Here is a 17,702-nt window from a genome sequence, read left to right as displayed (position 1 = left end):
CAGCAGTGCAAGTTGAGCCGTTATTCTGTATGGCTCAAACGGCGCCGAATCCGCACCAAAATGGGGCCGGACCGGAATCAGATCGTTTGCCACGCAATCCAATTCTGCAAATCGCACCGTGTTATGTGAACCGACTTCGGGGCGTCGTTAACTTAATCTACACACTTGCGGCGGTCCTTTTTGGTTTTTAAGGTGGGGGGGGGATCTTGGGCGAGTTGCCACACTTTTTTTCCCAGGACTTGAGCCCTGGTTATACCCGACTTTTCTCAGTTCTAAAGAAAATAAAGGAAGGCTACACATTGCCCAATGCGAAGAGAGGACTCACCGGAGAAGACCCCGATGGTGGGAAACATGGAAGGAAAAAGGACAACAGAGGACAAGGTGGATAGATGGCATCATGGAAACAATGGACATGGAGGTGCACAAGCTCCGGGAGGAGTGGAGGACAGAAGAGCCCGGCACTCTATGGTCCGGGAGGAGTGGAGGACAGAAGAGCCCGGCACTCTATGGTCCGGGAGGAGTGGAGGACAGAAGAGCCTGGCACTCTATGGTCCATGAGGTCATGAAGAGTCGGACACAACTAAACGACTCAACATCTACAATACTTTGCCTTCAATGCTTCCTACTTACCTTCCACACTTCCTGCTTGTACTTCATGAGACACTCCAGGAGCTGACAGTGATAGACTGGAAGACAACAACACACGACCAACACATTACCGGAGAGTGTCAATGACTACGGCTATCTTCACACCACCCAACGTACGAAGGATGATAAACACCAACAATGACCATCACTACAATCTCACTTCTAGTATCCCCGCTACAACATTTACGTCTCAAAGTAAATAAAGGAAACCTAAACTGAAAAGGGACGTGGGCGCTGCCATTGCCTTCTGAAAATGTTGGGTGCCTGACTGTCTCTGGCTTTAAAGGGGGTCCCAGCATCAGATATATTTTGGATTCAAGTGCAGCTTGCTCAGCAATGTGAGATTCATGAATCCTCCCCAATGGCTCCATGGTCAAGTCATTGGCTCCAAGTTTCTGAAGCCCAAGACATCCACGCAACCTAACATTTTCCAGAAAGGGGGTCAACTCTAAAATTCTCCCCATGTCGGAGTTCAGGTTCACTGGACACAAGTCCATATCTACAGGACAGCTGGTGTCAACAACTTCAGGAAACATTTAGAGGTCTTCCTCAGGAAACATTTAGAGGTCTTCCTCAGGAAACATTTAGAGGTCTTCCTCAGGAAGCAGAATATACGGGGCTATGGGAATAACAATTACACACGTAGAGGTCAGACTGTCTTATATTAAAAATATATATGTAAATGTATATACTAACAAAATGTCCCAAGTCTTGCATGGTTTACCAATATCTCTAAGTACATACATACCTGGGTTGGAGGTGTACTGCATGGCAATCATAAGCATTGATGAGGCGGAGAGGTTAACATGTTGTGGTACATTTCCTTCTCTTCCTCTGGAGCCTGCGGGAAACAGAAACAATTGAGTCAGAGACAAATTCATCTCCACCACCATTAACCCTTTAAAGTCCACATTTTTCAATGAGTTAGCGTGACTCAAAATGTGCTCTACCAAACGGTGGAGCAGAACGTTTATGAGTTAAGACCACCACCATTACCACCACCATTGAGACCACCACCACCATCATCTTGGAGACCACCACCACTATCATCAACAAGACCACCACCATCATCATCATCTTGGAGACCACCACCACTATCATCATCAAGACCAACACCATCATCATCATCTTGGAGACCACCACCACTATCATTCTCAAGACCACCACCATCATCGAGACCACCACCATCATCGAGACCACCACCATCATCTTCGAGACCACCACCATCAAGACCACCACCATCATCGAGACCACCACCATCATCATCTTTGAGACCACACCACCACCATCATCATCATCAAGACCACCACCACCATCATCATCTTCGAGACCACCACCACCACCATCATCATCATCAAGACCACCACCATCATCTTCGAGACCACACCACCACCATCAGCATCATCAAGACCAACACCATCATCTTCGAGACCACACCACCACCATCATCATCAAGACCACCATCACCATCATCATCAAGACCACCACCATCACCATCATCAAGACCACATCACTTTTATCAAGACCACCACCCCCATCATCATCAAGACCACGACGTCCACCATCATTGAGACCACCACCATCATCGAGACCACCACCACCACCGCTATCATCATCACTGTCATCATCACAGCCAACATCATCATCATGATCATCACCACAACCTCAACCAGAAAAGAAAATACCTTCATGCGAGTCTACGGCAGAGGAGTCCAACTGTGCAAGTTCCCACAAGCAAGGAGACAAGGCTCAAATAAAAGGTTAAACACTATACAACACCTTTCATGGTTTTAAATGCCACTTCTTCAGGATTGTGGGGACAGCTCTCAGTGAGCTTTCAGTTATCCGAGTCTGTAGGCAGGTTTCCACTCTCGGTTTCCAGGTGCCTCAGCATCATTCACGGCATTGGACGCCTCGCCAACCATTCTTCTCTCACTTACCCTGAAGATGTGGACTTTTAAAGCCACTAAAAGCATTTTATAGTGTCCAACGTCCTAATAAAGCCCTTTAATCAATTAAGCTTTTTTTAATAGGAACCCCCAAACGTTGGCTGCCTCTTCTGTAGGCTCACCGAAGGTCTTTTCTTCTTCTTCTACATAGAATTTATGTTGTTTTTTTTTTTTTTGTTTTTTTTAAGTTCTGTCTGTGAGTCCACCAGGGAGATTTTCTTTTACCCCGTGTCCCTGATATATCCAAACAAGAAATGTGGAGTAAAAATGTCCCCTTCCCCTTATATCGAATATAGTTGACCATACTGGGCGGCACAGCGGTGTAGTGGTTAGCACTCTCGCCTAGCAGTAAGACGGGTCACTGGTTCAAATCCCAACCACGACTCTACCTGCCTGGAGTTTGCATGTTCTCCCTGTGCCTGTGTGGGTTTCCTCCGGGTACTCCGGTTTCCTCCCACACTCCAAAGACATGCAGGTAGGTTAATTGGCTTCTGTCCAAAATTGGCCCTAGTATATGAATGGGGACCTTGGATTGTGGGCTCCTTGAGGGTAGGGACTGATGTGAGTGGGCAATGTACAGGGATAGGGACAATTGTAGACACTCACTCAGGTTGAACTGGATGGACTGGTGTCTTTATTCAACCGTACTAACTATGAAACTATTTCCCTCAGCTGGTCAAGTCAAGCAAGGGCTCATCTTTCTCCACCTGTCCACAGAAATACAGCCGGCACCAGACCATAACACCCAACAATTGTAAAGCTTTATTGTTCCAGGGTAAAAAAACTTCAAGCGGCCCTGCCCGGAACCTCAAGAGGCCTTCTGAACTGAAACCTCCGCCAGGAGAAGGAGGTCCGAGACTAGGGACCTCTTGGGCTGTTCTGTGGAAGGGTTACCCCCGCCTGAACCCTGCACATAAAGCTCCTTTAGTCCTTTGTGTTACCTTGTACAATGTTAAAAGCGTTTGAGCATTGGCATTTTTTTTTAGTAGCCATTAGAGAAAAAATATAAATCTGTTTCAACATTTGTTGCTATGTTTTTCAGCTTTTTCATTCACTTTTAATTTATTATTTATTTATTTTACTTTTTTTTTTTTTTTTTTTTTTTTTAAGGGTTAGGGGTTAAAGGTTATGGTTAGGGGTCATTTTTTAATTTTTTATTTATTATTTACTAAATTGTATATATTTATTTTGTTAGGTTAGGGGTTAATATTAGAGTTGGGGGAGGGGGGGGGGGTAATATTAGGGTTATCTGTTAGGATTAGGGTTTGGGGCTAAAATTAGGGCTGAGGTTTTCTATTTTATTTATTATTTTTTATAATTTATTTTATATATTGGATTTATTTTGTATGTATTTCATTTACTTATTATTTTTAATTATTATTTACTTTTATTTAATTATTGCATGCGAGCAGAAAAAAAAACGATCAAGAACACACAAAACACGCTAAAATGCTCAAAAACGCTTTCATTCATTTTAACAAAAAAAAAAAGGAATAAAAAAAACGCTTAAAAAAATAAAAAAAATAATTAAAAATAAATAAAAACGCACCAAATTTGCCCGATTCAGGCTACAAAAAAAAAAAAAAAGCTCCAGAACTTTTTTGAGCTTCAGGCGTTTGGCTTCAGGCGACTTGTAGTGGAGTTGTGAACCGTTTCCGTAGAAAATAATGGATTTTTTGCGTTTTGGAGCTTCAAGCCGGGGGCCTAAAGTCAGGATCTCTCCAGAGTCTAGAACAGGTCCTGAGTCTAGACCGGGTCACAGGAGGGCAGAACTAAATGCACTCCTGTGACCCACAGGAGAAGTATGGCCAAAAGAGCTTCACCCGTACTTCTCCTTTAATAACCCTTGTGGAGTATAACTTCCTATTGCAGGGGATGCCTAAAATCTGATATATATCTTAGTGCAGACTTCTGGGAAAATCAGGGAGCCAATCACACAAAAGCAGGATTTGACATTTATGGAGGCGTTCTGTACACCACCCGTGTACAGAACTCCTCCAGGTGGCCATATTGTATTGAAATTTTACAGAAAATGACAGCGGATGCAGATTAAAAATAAAAGATCTTTGTTTTTAATAGGTAAAAAGATCATTTTAACCACTTGCGGACTGCCCGCCGTCATTGTACGTCGGCTGTCTGACATTAAATACCGGGGTTACGGCAAAAGATAGCTGACATAACCCCGGTATGTTTTTAAACAGCGGGTGGTCCGCTTTCAGATAAAAGTGGTCTCTGTGGCGGATTCACCGCAAGATCACTTTTAAATCAGGGGTGGGAGAGGCACCCCCCCCCCCCCTCCTGCGGCTTCCCTGATGGTCTCCTGCGCTTAGCGGAGCTGTCAGTAGCGGCAGAGACGATCGGGTCCTTTCCTCTGAGAGACATGGAGTCGAGTGAGGGAAAGATGGCCCCATACCATCGAATGACGGAAGCGAACGTCAAACGTCACTTCCGCCCAATGATCTTAAAGGGGAATTATTCTTTTTTTATTGCATTTAAGTGTAAAATATGAGGAGATGTGAGGCCTTTTTTGACCCCCAGATCTCACATTAAAGAGGACCTGCCATACTTTTTTTTCTATTACAAGGGAGGTTTACATAAAAATTTTAAATGAACAGTGTAAAAAAAAAAAATAAAAAAAAAAAAAAAAAAAAGTCAAATAAATAAATTAAAAATTAAATAAATAAAAAATTTAATTTAAAACGGCCCGTCCCGCCGAGCTCGCGCGCAAAAGCGAACTCATACGTAAGTCGCACCCGCATATGAAAACGGTGTTCAAACCACACATGTGAGGTTTTTTTTTTGTTTGTTTTTTTTTAGAAGGAGAGCAATAATTCTAGCCCTAGACCTCCTCTGTAACTCAAAATTGGTAACCTGTAGAACATTTTTAAACGTCGCCTATGGAGATTTTTTTTTAAGGGTTAAAGTTTGTAGCCATTCCAACGAGCGGGCGCAATTTTGAAGCATGACATGTTGGGTATCAATTTACTCGGCATAACGTTATCTTTCACAATATAAAAAAAAAATTGTCTATTTTTTTTTTTTTTAATTTAAAGAAGTGTATTTTTTTTTCCACAAAAAATTGCGCTTGTAAGACTGCTGCGCAAATACAGTGTGACAAAGTATTGCAACGACCGCCATTTTATTCTCTAGGGTGTCTGAGAAAAAAATAACAACAAAATGTATAAATATATATATATATATATATATATATATATATATATATATATATATATATATATATATATATATATATATATATAAAATACATTTTTAAAGTATATAATATAATATAATATTTTTATATTTTAAATATTTATACTTGAAATATAAAAAGAAAAAAAAAAATATATATATATATATATATATATATATATATATTATGAAAATATTATATTATATATTTTAAAATTGTATTATTTATTCTATCTATCTATCTATCTATCTATCTATCTATATATATATATATATATATATATATATATATATATATATATATATATATATATATATATATATATATATATATATATATATATATATATATATATTATAAAATAAAGATATATATATATTTTTTTTATTATTATTTTTTTATATTTATATTATATAAGTATAAATATTTAAAATATAAAAATATTATATTATATATTTTAAAATTGTATTATTTATTATATATATATATATATATATATATATATATATATATATATATATATATATATATATATTATTTTTTTATTTTTTATTTTTTATTTTTATATATACACGTTAGATACGTTAGATAAATATAAAAAAATATTTTTTTTAGCAAAAACAAAACAAAACTGATTTTAACAACAAATCTCATAAAGAGGCTCGGTCCTTAAGTTGTTAATAACATCAAAATACAACATGGCTTGTGTGGCAATTGTATATGATACACTATTTTTTTTTTTTCTTGCTATATTTATTTATTTATTTTCACAAAAGTGGATTACACTTTAAAATAATTATCATCAAAACAGAAGAAAAAAAAAAAAAGACTTTGTATAGAAAATAGGGAATGGACATAAAAAGGAGGTGACTTACAGATGGCCATAGGCAGGAAGGACGTGCTGAGATACTCGGTGATATCCTTGTGCAGGAAGGGAGGGAAGGTGGCCAGTGTGGAGATCATGGTGTACGGTAACGTGCTCAATATATCGTCACTCAGAAACGGTAACAGGCAAGCGGTGGTATAAAATATGGATTGTCCCAGATCTGGAAATATGAACAGGAAAAAAGTTTAGCCAAAACACAGAGAACACAAATCATAATCAGTGTGACGAAAGACAACGGGAGTATGGTTCCTAAGGTACAGAAGTGGGGCTATTCCCAGCAGGGGAGCGATTGCTGTTCTATAAAATAAGGCAGTGAAAGTCACTCAACCCAAAAACAGGTCATCTAGGCCCTCTCCTACTTTTATTTAAACAGCCAAGGTAGCTGGGACTTTGTCTGACCTTAAAAGGACCAACTGAAGAGGGATTGCAGGCAACAAGTGCCCAGCATTCAATGGGCTTATAATGTTTTCCAGTAAGCCCTGCAATGGTGTGGGTGATAGACAACCTAGGAGGGTGTTCCAGCATCACCAGCAGGGAAGTTCCAGGATCACCAGGTCACAAACAAAATGGCAGGGCTTCAAATGGGATTGCAGGGATATTGGTGCCCTCACAAAGATTGTGGTGGATCCCAGCACTCCAAAGATGATTGTGGTGGGTTCTAATGGTCTGAGTAGGACTGTGTTGGGTCCCAGGGCTTCAGTGAGGATCATGATGGTTTTCAGTGCTCTGATAAGGATTGTGATTTCCCTGTGCTACAAAGATGATTGTGGTGGGTTCCAATGGTCTGAGTAGGACTGTGTTGGGTCCCAGGGCTTTAATGAGGATCATTATGGGTTTCGGTGATCTGACAAGGATTATGGTGGATCCCAGTGCTACAAAGATGATTGTGGTGGGTTCCAATGGTCTGAGTAGGACTGTGTTGGGTCCCAGGGCTTCAATGAGGATCATTATGGGTTTCGGTGCTCTGACAAGGATTATGGTGGATCCCAGTGCTACAAAGATGATTGTGGTGGGTTCCAATGGTCTGAGTAGGACTGTGTTGGGTCCCAGGGCTTCAATGAGGATCATTATGGGTTTCGGTGCTCTGACAAGGATTATGGTGGATCCCAGTGCTACAAAGATGATTGTGGTGGGTTCCAATGGTCTGAGTAGGACTGTGTTGGGTCCCAGGGCTTCAATGAGGATCATTATGGGTTTCGGTGCTCTGACAAGGATTGTGGTCGATTCCAGTGCTACAAAGATGATTGTGGTGGGTTCCAATGGTCTGAGTAGGACTGTGTTGGGTCCCAGGGCTTCAATGAGGATCATTATGGGTTTCGGTGCTCTGACAAGGATTATGGTGGATCCCAGTGCTACAAAGATGATTGTGGTGGGTTCCAATGGTCTGAGTAGGACTGTGTTGGGTCCCAGGGCTTTGATGAGTATCATGATGGGTTCCAGTGCTCTGATGAGGATTGCGGTGGATCCCAGCATTGCGAAGAGTATTGTGGTGGATTTCATTGCTTTACAGAGGACTTTGGTGGGCACCAGTGCTTGTGAGGATCCCAGGAAGTACATGTGCTCCAAACGGCATCACTGTGGGTCCCATTGCTCTGATGAATATTGAGGTGGATCGGTGCTCCGAAGAGGATCATGGTGGGTTCCAGGGCTCCAAAGAGGATTGCAGGGGTCTTGAGCTCCAAAGAGGATTGTGATGGGTTCCAATGGTCTGAGTAAGATTGTGGTGGATCCCAGTGCTGTGAAGAGGAACTTTGGTTGAATTTCAGTGCTTAGACGAGGATTCCAGTGGATCCCAGTGCTCTGAAGGATCAAAGTGTGTAACAGTGCTCAAACGAACATCACTGTAGATCCCAGTGGCCTGATGAAGACTATGAAGACTATGGTGGATTCCAGTGCTCTGAAGAGAATAACATTGGGTCCCAGAGCTCCAAAGAATTACTTGAAGATGAGCAAGTATACCCCTTCCCATAATTCTCTGGGAGATATTGGATTTTATATGGCCTACCATACAGTGAGGAAGATTGGCTCTGCCTGCTTCAAACTGAATTCAGAAACAAAATCTGATTCCCTAGCCGCATGGTTGGACTTTCGCCTCACATATTATACTGGACAGCAGTTTAATGCTGTACTTCTGCTGCAAAATGTCTCATTGGTTATACTGGATATCAACCCAAAACATTTTAAAAACGTTGGCTGGAGTGTGGTTCTCTTCATAACCCTGACAGAGTCATCTCCTACCACCCCAAGTCTGTTTGTGCTGTAATTTGAATTCCTTCTTCATATTCTCGCATCCATTAGGGAGTCCATTACCTTTTTTCAAGGATCAAGTGAAAAATCTGTCCTCATCAGTGTCCAGTAGGGGCGCTTTGCCATCATTCTGCCTTTTTTGGTAGGAATGGCTGGCTGTATAGTGTCCCTACCGGTATGATGGTGGATCTGAAGGCTAGTACAGAAATTGAGGCACCCACAGAATACGGGGCATGAGAGTAATCCCCCCCCCCCCATGGAGGGGCCCAGTGCCTCTTAATTTGAATGGTTCTACCCTGTCTGGCCATGGGCTGGGAAGGCAGAGAGTGCCCCTTGGGAGTTGGTCTTAGGAGGGGTGGTCTTAGTAACACAATTGGCCTTTTGGCTAAGTCTGGGGAAAGTTTTGCTACCAGGCCTTTGGGCCTAGCCAGTACTGCACCTGCCCTGCCACTATTTTAATTAAATTTGCTGTCATGTTTTAGTCTGTGTTTCTTTTCTCACTGGATGGAGGGTGTGGGTCCTCAGGCACCCTGAAGTCTAGGGGGAGGATGTGTGGCCCTCAGGTTCTTTCCTCCCCTGAACCTGGGGGGGTCTCTCTTCAGGAGAGACCCTTACCTAGTACTCTTTGGTTGGCTTTGGCAAGGTGGACCAAGTTGAGCCTTGGTCTGGGGGGGGGGGCTTGGATAAGGTTCTACATGAGATACATCCTTAAGTACACTTTTGTGTGTGTTGTTCACGTGGACTTTTTTTGTACACTTGGGTGTTTTTGTTCACCAGATCTTAAAAAAAAATTCCCCCAATTGATTTTTTTTTTCTCCTAGTTCTTTTTCTCCTAGTTTTTTTTTTGCCCCTTCTACTGGTTGAACTGGATGGACTTGTGTCTCTTTTTTTTAACCAGACTAACTACGGTATGTAACTGGATCTGGGGGAGAGCACTGGGAACTTCATCACAGAGAGAACCTACTACTGTCAAGCTGATGGGGGATTCAACTTGGTAACATCCACCAAAAACTGACCAAAAAACGGAAAACTGAAAAAAAAACGGAGAACTAAGTATGTGGTCAACCGAATTCCACCGAATATCAGTTTTGGCCCATATTGGTATATATTCTTTTTAGGTTTGTTTTTGGGTGCACTTACCTTACAAAACGCAGCCTATAACCAACTTTGGCAGATCCCAGAACCAGGTCATAACACAAGCCGGCCATGGGATGGCGCTCGGCCATCACTAGTCCATAAGGACAGTGGCTCGGGCAGGTTTCATCACTAGTCCATAAGGACAGTGGCTCGGGCAGGTTTCTGGGACTCAGACAAACTTGGCTAACTTGGCTTTGAATATTTTTCCAGAAGTCTTCTCACCTGTCTCTTGTACTGAGTAACGAAACATACAGGTCAAGGTTTAGTGGATTCTAGAACAGATTTATCAAAATTTATGATCGGTGTTAAAGCCCTAACTGTATAATTAGCACTGTCTGTCAGCAACACTTCTCTCTTTACAGGCATTATACGGAGACGAATATGAATGAACCTATACAAGAACAGCAAAATGGTGACACCTGTGCAGGTTTACTTGTCATAAGATTTCGATTTGCTGCTTTAATAAGCTTGATTTTCCTTTGTCTTAATGCCATAGTCCAGGGATATGCAATTAGCGGACCTCCAGCTGTCGCAAAACTACAAGTCCCATCATCCCTCTGCCTCTGGGTGTCATGCTTGTGGCTGTCAGAGTCTTGCTATGCCTCATGGGATTTGTAGTTCTGCAACAGCTGGAGGTCCGCTAATTGCATATCCCTGCCATAGTCAGAGGCGAGAGGCCCGGATTGCTGTCTGACCTCATGAGGACAACACACGTGGTCTCCCTGCTCTTTTGTGTGCATAACCATATCACACAGAAGAGCCTTCCGATTGTTGCCTTGCTATATTTAACTTTACATTTTATAAAATAAGATTGAGGTGTATTTAGAAAAAAAATATATATATTCTCAGGGTATATTTCCTGCAGATTGAATGCTATACCAAATTATGGCCACTAGAGGGAGCCGAGGAGCATGCTGATTATATGTGATACTCAGCACCATCTAGTGACCACAATGTGGTATTTTCATTATTGTTTTTTCTCTTTTTTATCAAAGAATAGAATTCAATCTACAGGGAATATATATAACCCAAAAACAATAGATTTTTTTTTTTAATAAGAAAAAAATATATATATATTTTCTATTATATTTTATTTATTATCATTAAAAAAAAAAAATATATATATATATATATATAAATATAAAATATGTAGTGCTGAGTGTTCATCAACCCTGTACAATAATTATATATATATCTTTCGAGAGGGGTGAGTGCTCAGCAACCCTGTTCCCTGTACAATCTCTCTCTCTCTCTCTCTCTCTCTCTCTCTCTCTCTATATATATATATATATAATTATTGTACAGGGTTGATGAGCACTCAGCAACGTTTTTTTTAATGTAATTTGAATATATACATATTGGCACATATTGATTTCCATACACTTGAGTTGATACGTTATTTTTAGTGCGTAGGCTTTTTTGTTTTCTTGCACATTTTTTTTTTTATGGTAAAGTATTAGTGAGACATTCAGTTGGTGTAAACTGCTATTTTAGAAGTAATTATAGAGACGGTGCAGGCATCATTGTATCAATTTTTAATAGATAACTATTTTTTTTTTTTTTTTTTTTTTTTTTTAGGAGATTGTATACAACAGACAAAAGAACTAAAAAAAAAAAAAAAAAAAAGCCTCAGCACAATCATGTATTAGCCATATAAATGAAAAACACAATTCCTTATCAATTCCCGATTCCACTCTGAATCAGTTACAAACAATGGTGGATGGTGAAAACCCCTCATAATGGGCACAGCGGGTGTACAGACCCCGGAACTCAGCACAGGGATGATGAAAACCCCTTATAATGGGCACAGCGGGCGTACAGACCCGGGAACTCAGCACCGGGCTGGTGGGAACCCCTCATAATGGGCACAGCGGGTGTACAGACTCGGGAACTCAGCACAGGGATGGTGGGAAACCCTCATAATGGGCACAGTGGGTGTACAGACCCAGGAACGCAGCACAGGGATGGCGGGAACCCCTCATAATGGGCACAGCGGGTGTACAGACCCAGGAACGCAGCACAGGGATGGCGGGAACCCCTCATAATGGGCACAGTGGGTGTACAGACCCAGGAACGCAGCACAGGGATGGCGGGAACCCCTCATAATGGGCACAGCGGGTGTACAGACCCAGGAACGCAGCACAGGGATGGCGGGAACCCCTCATAATGGGCACAGCGGGTGTACAGACCCAGGAACGCAGCACAGGGATGGCGGGAACCCCTCATAATGGGCACAGCGGGTGTACAGACCCAGGAACGCAGCACAGGGATGGCGGGAACCCCTCATAATGGGCACAGTGGGTGTACAGACCCAGGAACACAGCACAGGGATGGTGGGAACCCCTCATAATGGGCACAGCGGGTGTACAGACCCGGGAACTCAGCACAGGGATGGTGGGAACCCCTCATAATGGGCACAGCGGGTGTACAGACCCTGTAACTCAGCACAGGGATGGTGGGAACCCCTCATAATGGGCACAGCGGGTGTACAGACCCAGGAACGCAGCACAGGGATGGGGGGAACCCCTCATAATGGGCACAGTGGGTGTACAGACCCGGGAACTCAGCACAGGGATGGTGGGAACCCCTCATAATGGGCACAGTGGGTGTACAGACCCGGGAACGCAGCACAGGGATGGTGGGAACCCCTTATAATGGGCACAGCGGGTGTACAGACCCGGGAACTCAGTACGGGGATGGTGGGAACCCCTCATAATGGGCACAGGGGGTGTACAGACCCGGGAACTCAGCACAGGGATGGTGGGAACCCCTCATAATGGGCACAGCGGGTGTACAGACCCGGGAACTCAGCACAGGGATGGTGGGAACCCCTTATAATGGGCACAGCAGGTCTACATACCCAGGAACTTAGCATAGGGATGGTGGAAATCCCTCCTTATGGGCACAGCAGGTGTACAGACCCGGGAACTCAGCACAGGGATGATGGGAATCCCTCATAATGTACACAGGAGGTATTCAGATCTGGGAACTTGGTTGAGAGATCTTACCAATGGAGTCACTGATTGACTGTCAGGGGGTTGAACTCTTCAGCACCCACCAAACACTGAAATATCAGTTCTGAGTGGACTGGGCCTTTAATAAGACAGAAAAAAGCAGTGCATACAATACTTCATTATACAGCTTTAGAATCCACAACCAAGTAACACATAATGGATATTTTAAGTGGTCCCCAATCCAGTTTATATTTGTTGTTTTGTTCTAAACATTTTCACATTTGGATATAGTGAAGATTTTCATGTATTTTTCTGCAGGAATAAAAATCAGATAACAGAACAGGTATCACAGCGCCCCTAGTGGTCATATTGTGCTATTATCATAAATAAGCCCCCTCCACTAATATCCGTCACCAACTACCCCAGGTTTGCCCGAACTGCCCCACATCTTGGCCCTCTGTCTGAACCAATGGTTTGTCCTGGCCCATGTCCTAGGATCACAGCATGAACCTTATATGAGTGTGTTGCTAGGGCTTTTTTAGTGATTTTTTTTTATAAATATAAATAGATGTAGAAGCTAGGCGTCCCCTATTCATATGCCAATGAACTTGTTGGACTGGTTGATGAGCTCCGGACAGAAAGTGATGGTACAGGAAGTAGGGGGGAGGGGAAAAGGACGCGGACAGTCATGTGCTCAAGACTCAAAAAAGCACCAGTTGTTTTGCAGGACCCTGAGAATCAGTGTGGAAGAGATCCTCCATAGAAGGAAGACAACTTCAGAATAAATAGAGTTACTGCATGTGTGCATTAGTTCAAAAAGAAACCTCTAAATATGCCTGTATCAAGGTCACAAGCGGGTTGTCCCCGCATATATAGAAACGGGGCCCGGGTGGGACCAACCTGTAAAGCGGGCATGGAGGGCGGCTCCTCCCCCCCCCCTTTTTTTTAGAGGCAGGGTTTGTGTTATATGGGGGTAATTTGGGTGGAGCCACATAGAAAATTGGTGGACAAAATGCGGACATGGGCGGAGCTAACAGTGTCCCAGGATGTGGGACCATAATGCTGGTAAGTATGTTAATGTGGCATTGATGGGTGTAATCACTGTAGTGTTAAAGGGTGATATCCCTGTAGCGTAAGCTGTAGCTGTTGGGGCAGTAACGTATTCACAATGGGGTTTACCGAGTGAAATACAAACAAATAACGCTAAACGCACATACATAAAATTGCTGCGATACATGGGCCCATTCACTGGGGCATTCTGGGAATAATGGCTGTGACACTGGGGACGGCACATTGAGTTCCTCTCTCGGAGAACTTCTCAGAGGAACCTAGGCCTCCTCAAAAAAAGGAGCTACATGAGCTTACAATAAAAATAACACGAAATCCTGAAGGGTAGCCAAAGCCAAAACATGTTCTATATAGAATGGTGAGGGGTTAGTTCCCCTTTTCGGGGTTCGCTATGTCTATGTCCCGTTGGAGAGATTCACCCTCTCCGTTATGGAAAATCCAAAATGAGTTAGTTGTCACCAGAACAGGAAGAGAGGAGGAATCCCAGGGACAGCTGTCTAAGAGGACTTTTCCGGTTGGGTCTACAAGTTTGGGTGGAAGACAGGTGCCGCTGGAGGCTGCCTACCAGCAAATTACCGTGTGGAGGGTATATAGGGAACTGCTTGCAATGGGTTATATCCCAATTGTAGACTCCATTGGGGACGTCACTACAGGGAAGACTTGGGTGATTGCAGAGGAGCGCTCGGTATCCAAAAGAATGTCTCAATTGATTTTTAAAGTTGTTTATTGAAGATAAAAGTGTACAAGTGGAGCCAACGCATTTCGGGGGAATTGTCTCCCCCTTCTTCTGGGCTTTTTTTTTTAAGTTTTTTCACCTTTTATTATTTAAAGTTCAATGTGTATGTGTTTTTATCCACACATGTCTATAGAGACCAAACAAGGATCGAACTTTATTCAGAAACTATATATATATATATAGATATATACACACCACAGATTTTTGCTTTGCATCTTGTATAAACCCTGTAGACTGGCTATGGATTTTTACAATTTATCTTTTTCTCTACATACTAGCACTGAAGAGGGGGGGGAGGCAATTCCCACAAAACACGTTGGCTCCACTTGCACACTTTTATCTTCAATAGACACCAGGTGCTCCTCTCAATTGCCCAAGTGTTGTGTCTACAGGGCAAGAAGTGAAGTGCGGTGGCTTTTTTCCACACTCTACCCAAATGAAGAAAAAAGTTTTGGTTTTAAATATACATTAAGTGAAATCAATCAGAATTCAGAGTCATGCAGTTAGACCAGTAGATAGGTCTATGCCCTTGTACACACGGTCGGACATTCCGACGGAAAATGTCCGATCAGACCATGTTGTCGGATAATCCGACCGTGTGCAGACTGTTTCCGTCTGAATATCCGACGGACCAAGTTTTCCAGCTTGGCTATAAAATTTTCCGACAACATGATCCGATCGGACTTTGTCCAATCATGTGTAGAGAATTCCGATCGGACAAAGTGCCACGCATGCTCAGATCAAAATTCCTAGACCAAAGCTATTGGCTACTAGCCTGAATGTAGTCCCTTCGTAACGAAATTACGTCATCACGTTCTGAATGATCGGATTTTCCGACAACTTTGTCCGACCGTGTGTATGCAACAGTTTCGGACAAAATCTGACGGATTTGGTTGTCGGAATGTCTGACCGTGTGTACAAGGGCTAAGAAGGTTCTCATGGATCCAGGTCATGGCATACCTAGTACTAGTTGGTCTCATGGATCCAGGTCATGGTAGATCTAGTAGTAGTTTGTCTCATGGATTCAGGTCATGGTAGATCTAGTAGTAGCTTGTCTCATGGATCCAGGTCATGGTAGATCTAGTAGTAGTTGGTCTCATGGATCCAGGTCATGGTAGAGCTAGTAGTAGTTGGTCTCCAGGATCCAGGTCATGGTAGAGCTAGTAGTATTTGGTCTCCAGGATCCAGGTCATGGTAGATCTAGTAGTAGTTGGTCTCATGGATCCAGGTCATGGTAGATCTAGTAGTATTTGGTCTCATGGATCCAGGTCATGGTAGATCTAGTAGTAGTTGGTCTCATGGATTCAGGTCATGGTAGATCTAGTAGTATTTGGTCTCATGGATCCAGGTCATGGTAGATCTAGTAGTATTTGGTCTCATGGATCCAGGTCATGGTAGATCTAGTAGTAGTTGGTCTCCAGGATCCAGGTCATGGTAGATCTAGTAGTAGTTGGTCTCATGGATTCAGGTCATGGTAGATCTAGTAGTATTTGGTCTCATGGATCCAGGTCATGGTAGATCTAGTAGTATTTGGTCTCATGGATCCAGGTCATGGTAGATCTAGTAGTAGTTGGTCTCCAGGATCCAGGTCATGGTAGATCTAGTAGTAGTTGGTCTCATGGATTCAGGTCATGGTAGATCTAGTAGTGGTTGGACTCAAATCCAGGTCATTGTAGAAAGTTGTGATAGTTGATTGCATTCAATTGGACTTATTCTGTAATTTTGAAGATGTTTCGTAGCTTCACCAAGCCACTTTTTCAGTTCTATTAAGCATCCCCCACCATTATATCCATACAAACAACCTCTCAACAAACAAATGGCCCAATATAAGAGGGCAAAGTCTACAGGTCAGGACTCAATGCCGTTTTCCTACATCTTAAGGAAAAGGGACATTCTTTAAAGGACAGGGAGGAGCACATTTTGGACAGAGAGGACAACTAGTTCACAAGAGCCATTAAAGAGGCCAATTAGGTCAAAATGGAGCAATCATCCCTACAGAGTGGTAGAGAACCTTCAACACCATCTGTCTTCCACATTTAATGTAATTTTACCATCTCTACCCCAGGAGATTTGACAACAATTCACACCTTCAGCTATGAAAATTGAATCATTAACACCTACGCAAACTTCTTGACACCAAAAATGGGATTTTCAAATCTAGAATGGTGGTTCCACAACTTTCACCCCTCCCAACCTGTTCTCGAAACAATAACATCTGCTTTTTGTCTCAAAAGAACTAAATTGCCCAGTAGTAGTTGCTCACATTCAACTAGACTTGTTCTGTAATGTTGAAGATGTTTTTTAGTTTGGCAGCCCATCTCTTCTATGCTAATGAGGCAAGGCAGATGCTGGTTGTTCAAGAACAGGATGAGAGATGTGAATGTTGTGGAACCCCCCATTTTATAATTATATCATCCCATCCTTGGTGTCAGACAGTCTGCATAGGTGTTAATTCTCCCCATTCACATGTGCTGAAAGACACCATCTACATCAAACTGGTACAAATCATCATTGAACAGGTATGGGGCCTTTGACACCATCTGCCTTCTACATATCATGCAGTTTTCAAATTATCTATCTTGGCCATTTAATAGTTCACACCTTCAGCAATGTGAACAAGAGGACTGACACCTACGCAGACTTCCTGACACCAAGGATGGGATGATGTAACTAGACAGTGAAGTTCCACTACTGTCACCCCTCCCATCCTGTTCTTGGACCATCAACATCTCCCTTGACACATTCTATGGTAATTGGATGAAGGTGTCTGTGTTACCTGTCTGGACATACTGTACATGTTGGTGTATCTTCCTGACACTCATTGGAATGAAAAGTGGCATGGGGAAGTTACAAAAAAACACGTTCAGTTGAATGATACTAACTA

At 42.5% G+C, this 17,702-nt stretch overlaps 1 protein-coding gene across 2 annotated transcripts in view; it reads right to left on the bottom strand.

Moving 5' to 3' along the window:
- UNC79 (unc-79 subunit of NALCN channel complex) overlaps window positions 1-17,702 on the bottom strand; it is a 272,784-nt gene that overhangs the window by 215,408 nt on the left and 39,674 nt on the right. For both annotated transcript variants that reach the window (XM_077466667.1, XM_077466665.1), the window contains exons 4-6: window positions 6,666-6,836; window positions 1,397-1,489; window positions 631-686 (exon numbers count right to left, since the gene is read on the bottom strand). In XM_077466667.1, the coding sequence (XP_077322793.1) occupies window positions 631-686; window positions 1,397-1,489; window positions 6,666-6,836 (320 nt within the window). The remainder of the gene's footprint in view (window positions 1-630; window positions 687-1,396; window positions 1,490-6,665; window positions 6,837-17,702) is intronic.

The sequence above is a fragment of the Lithobates pipiens genome, unplaced genomic scaffold, assembly GCF_037356315.1.
Source record: "Lithobates pipiens isolate NorthernLeopardFrog02 unplaced genomic scaffold, aLitPip1_a1.2 Scaffold_37, whole genome shotgun sequence".
Taxonomy (NCBI): domain Eukaryota; kingdom Metazoa; phylum Chordata; class Amphibia; order Anura; family Ranidae; genus Lithobates; species Lithobates pipiens.
The sequence above is the reverse complement of the archived record's forward strand: the minus strand, read 5'-3'. Positions and strand labels throughout refer to the sequence as shown.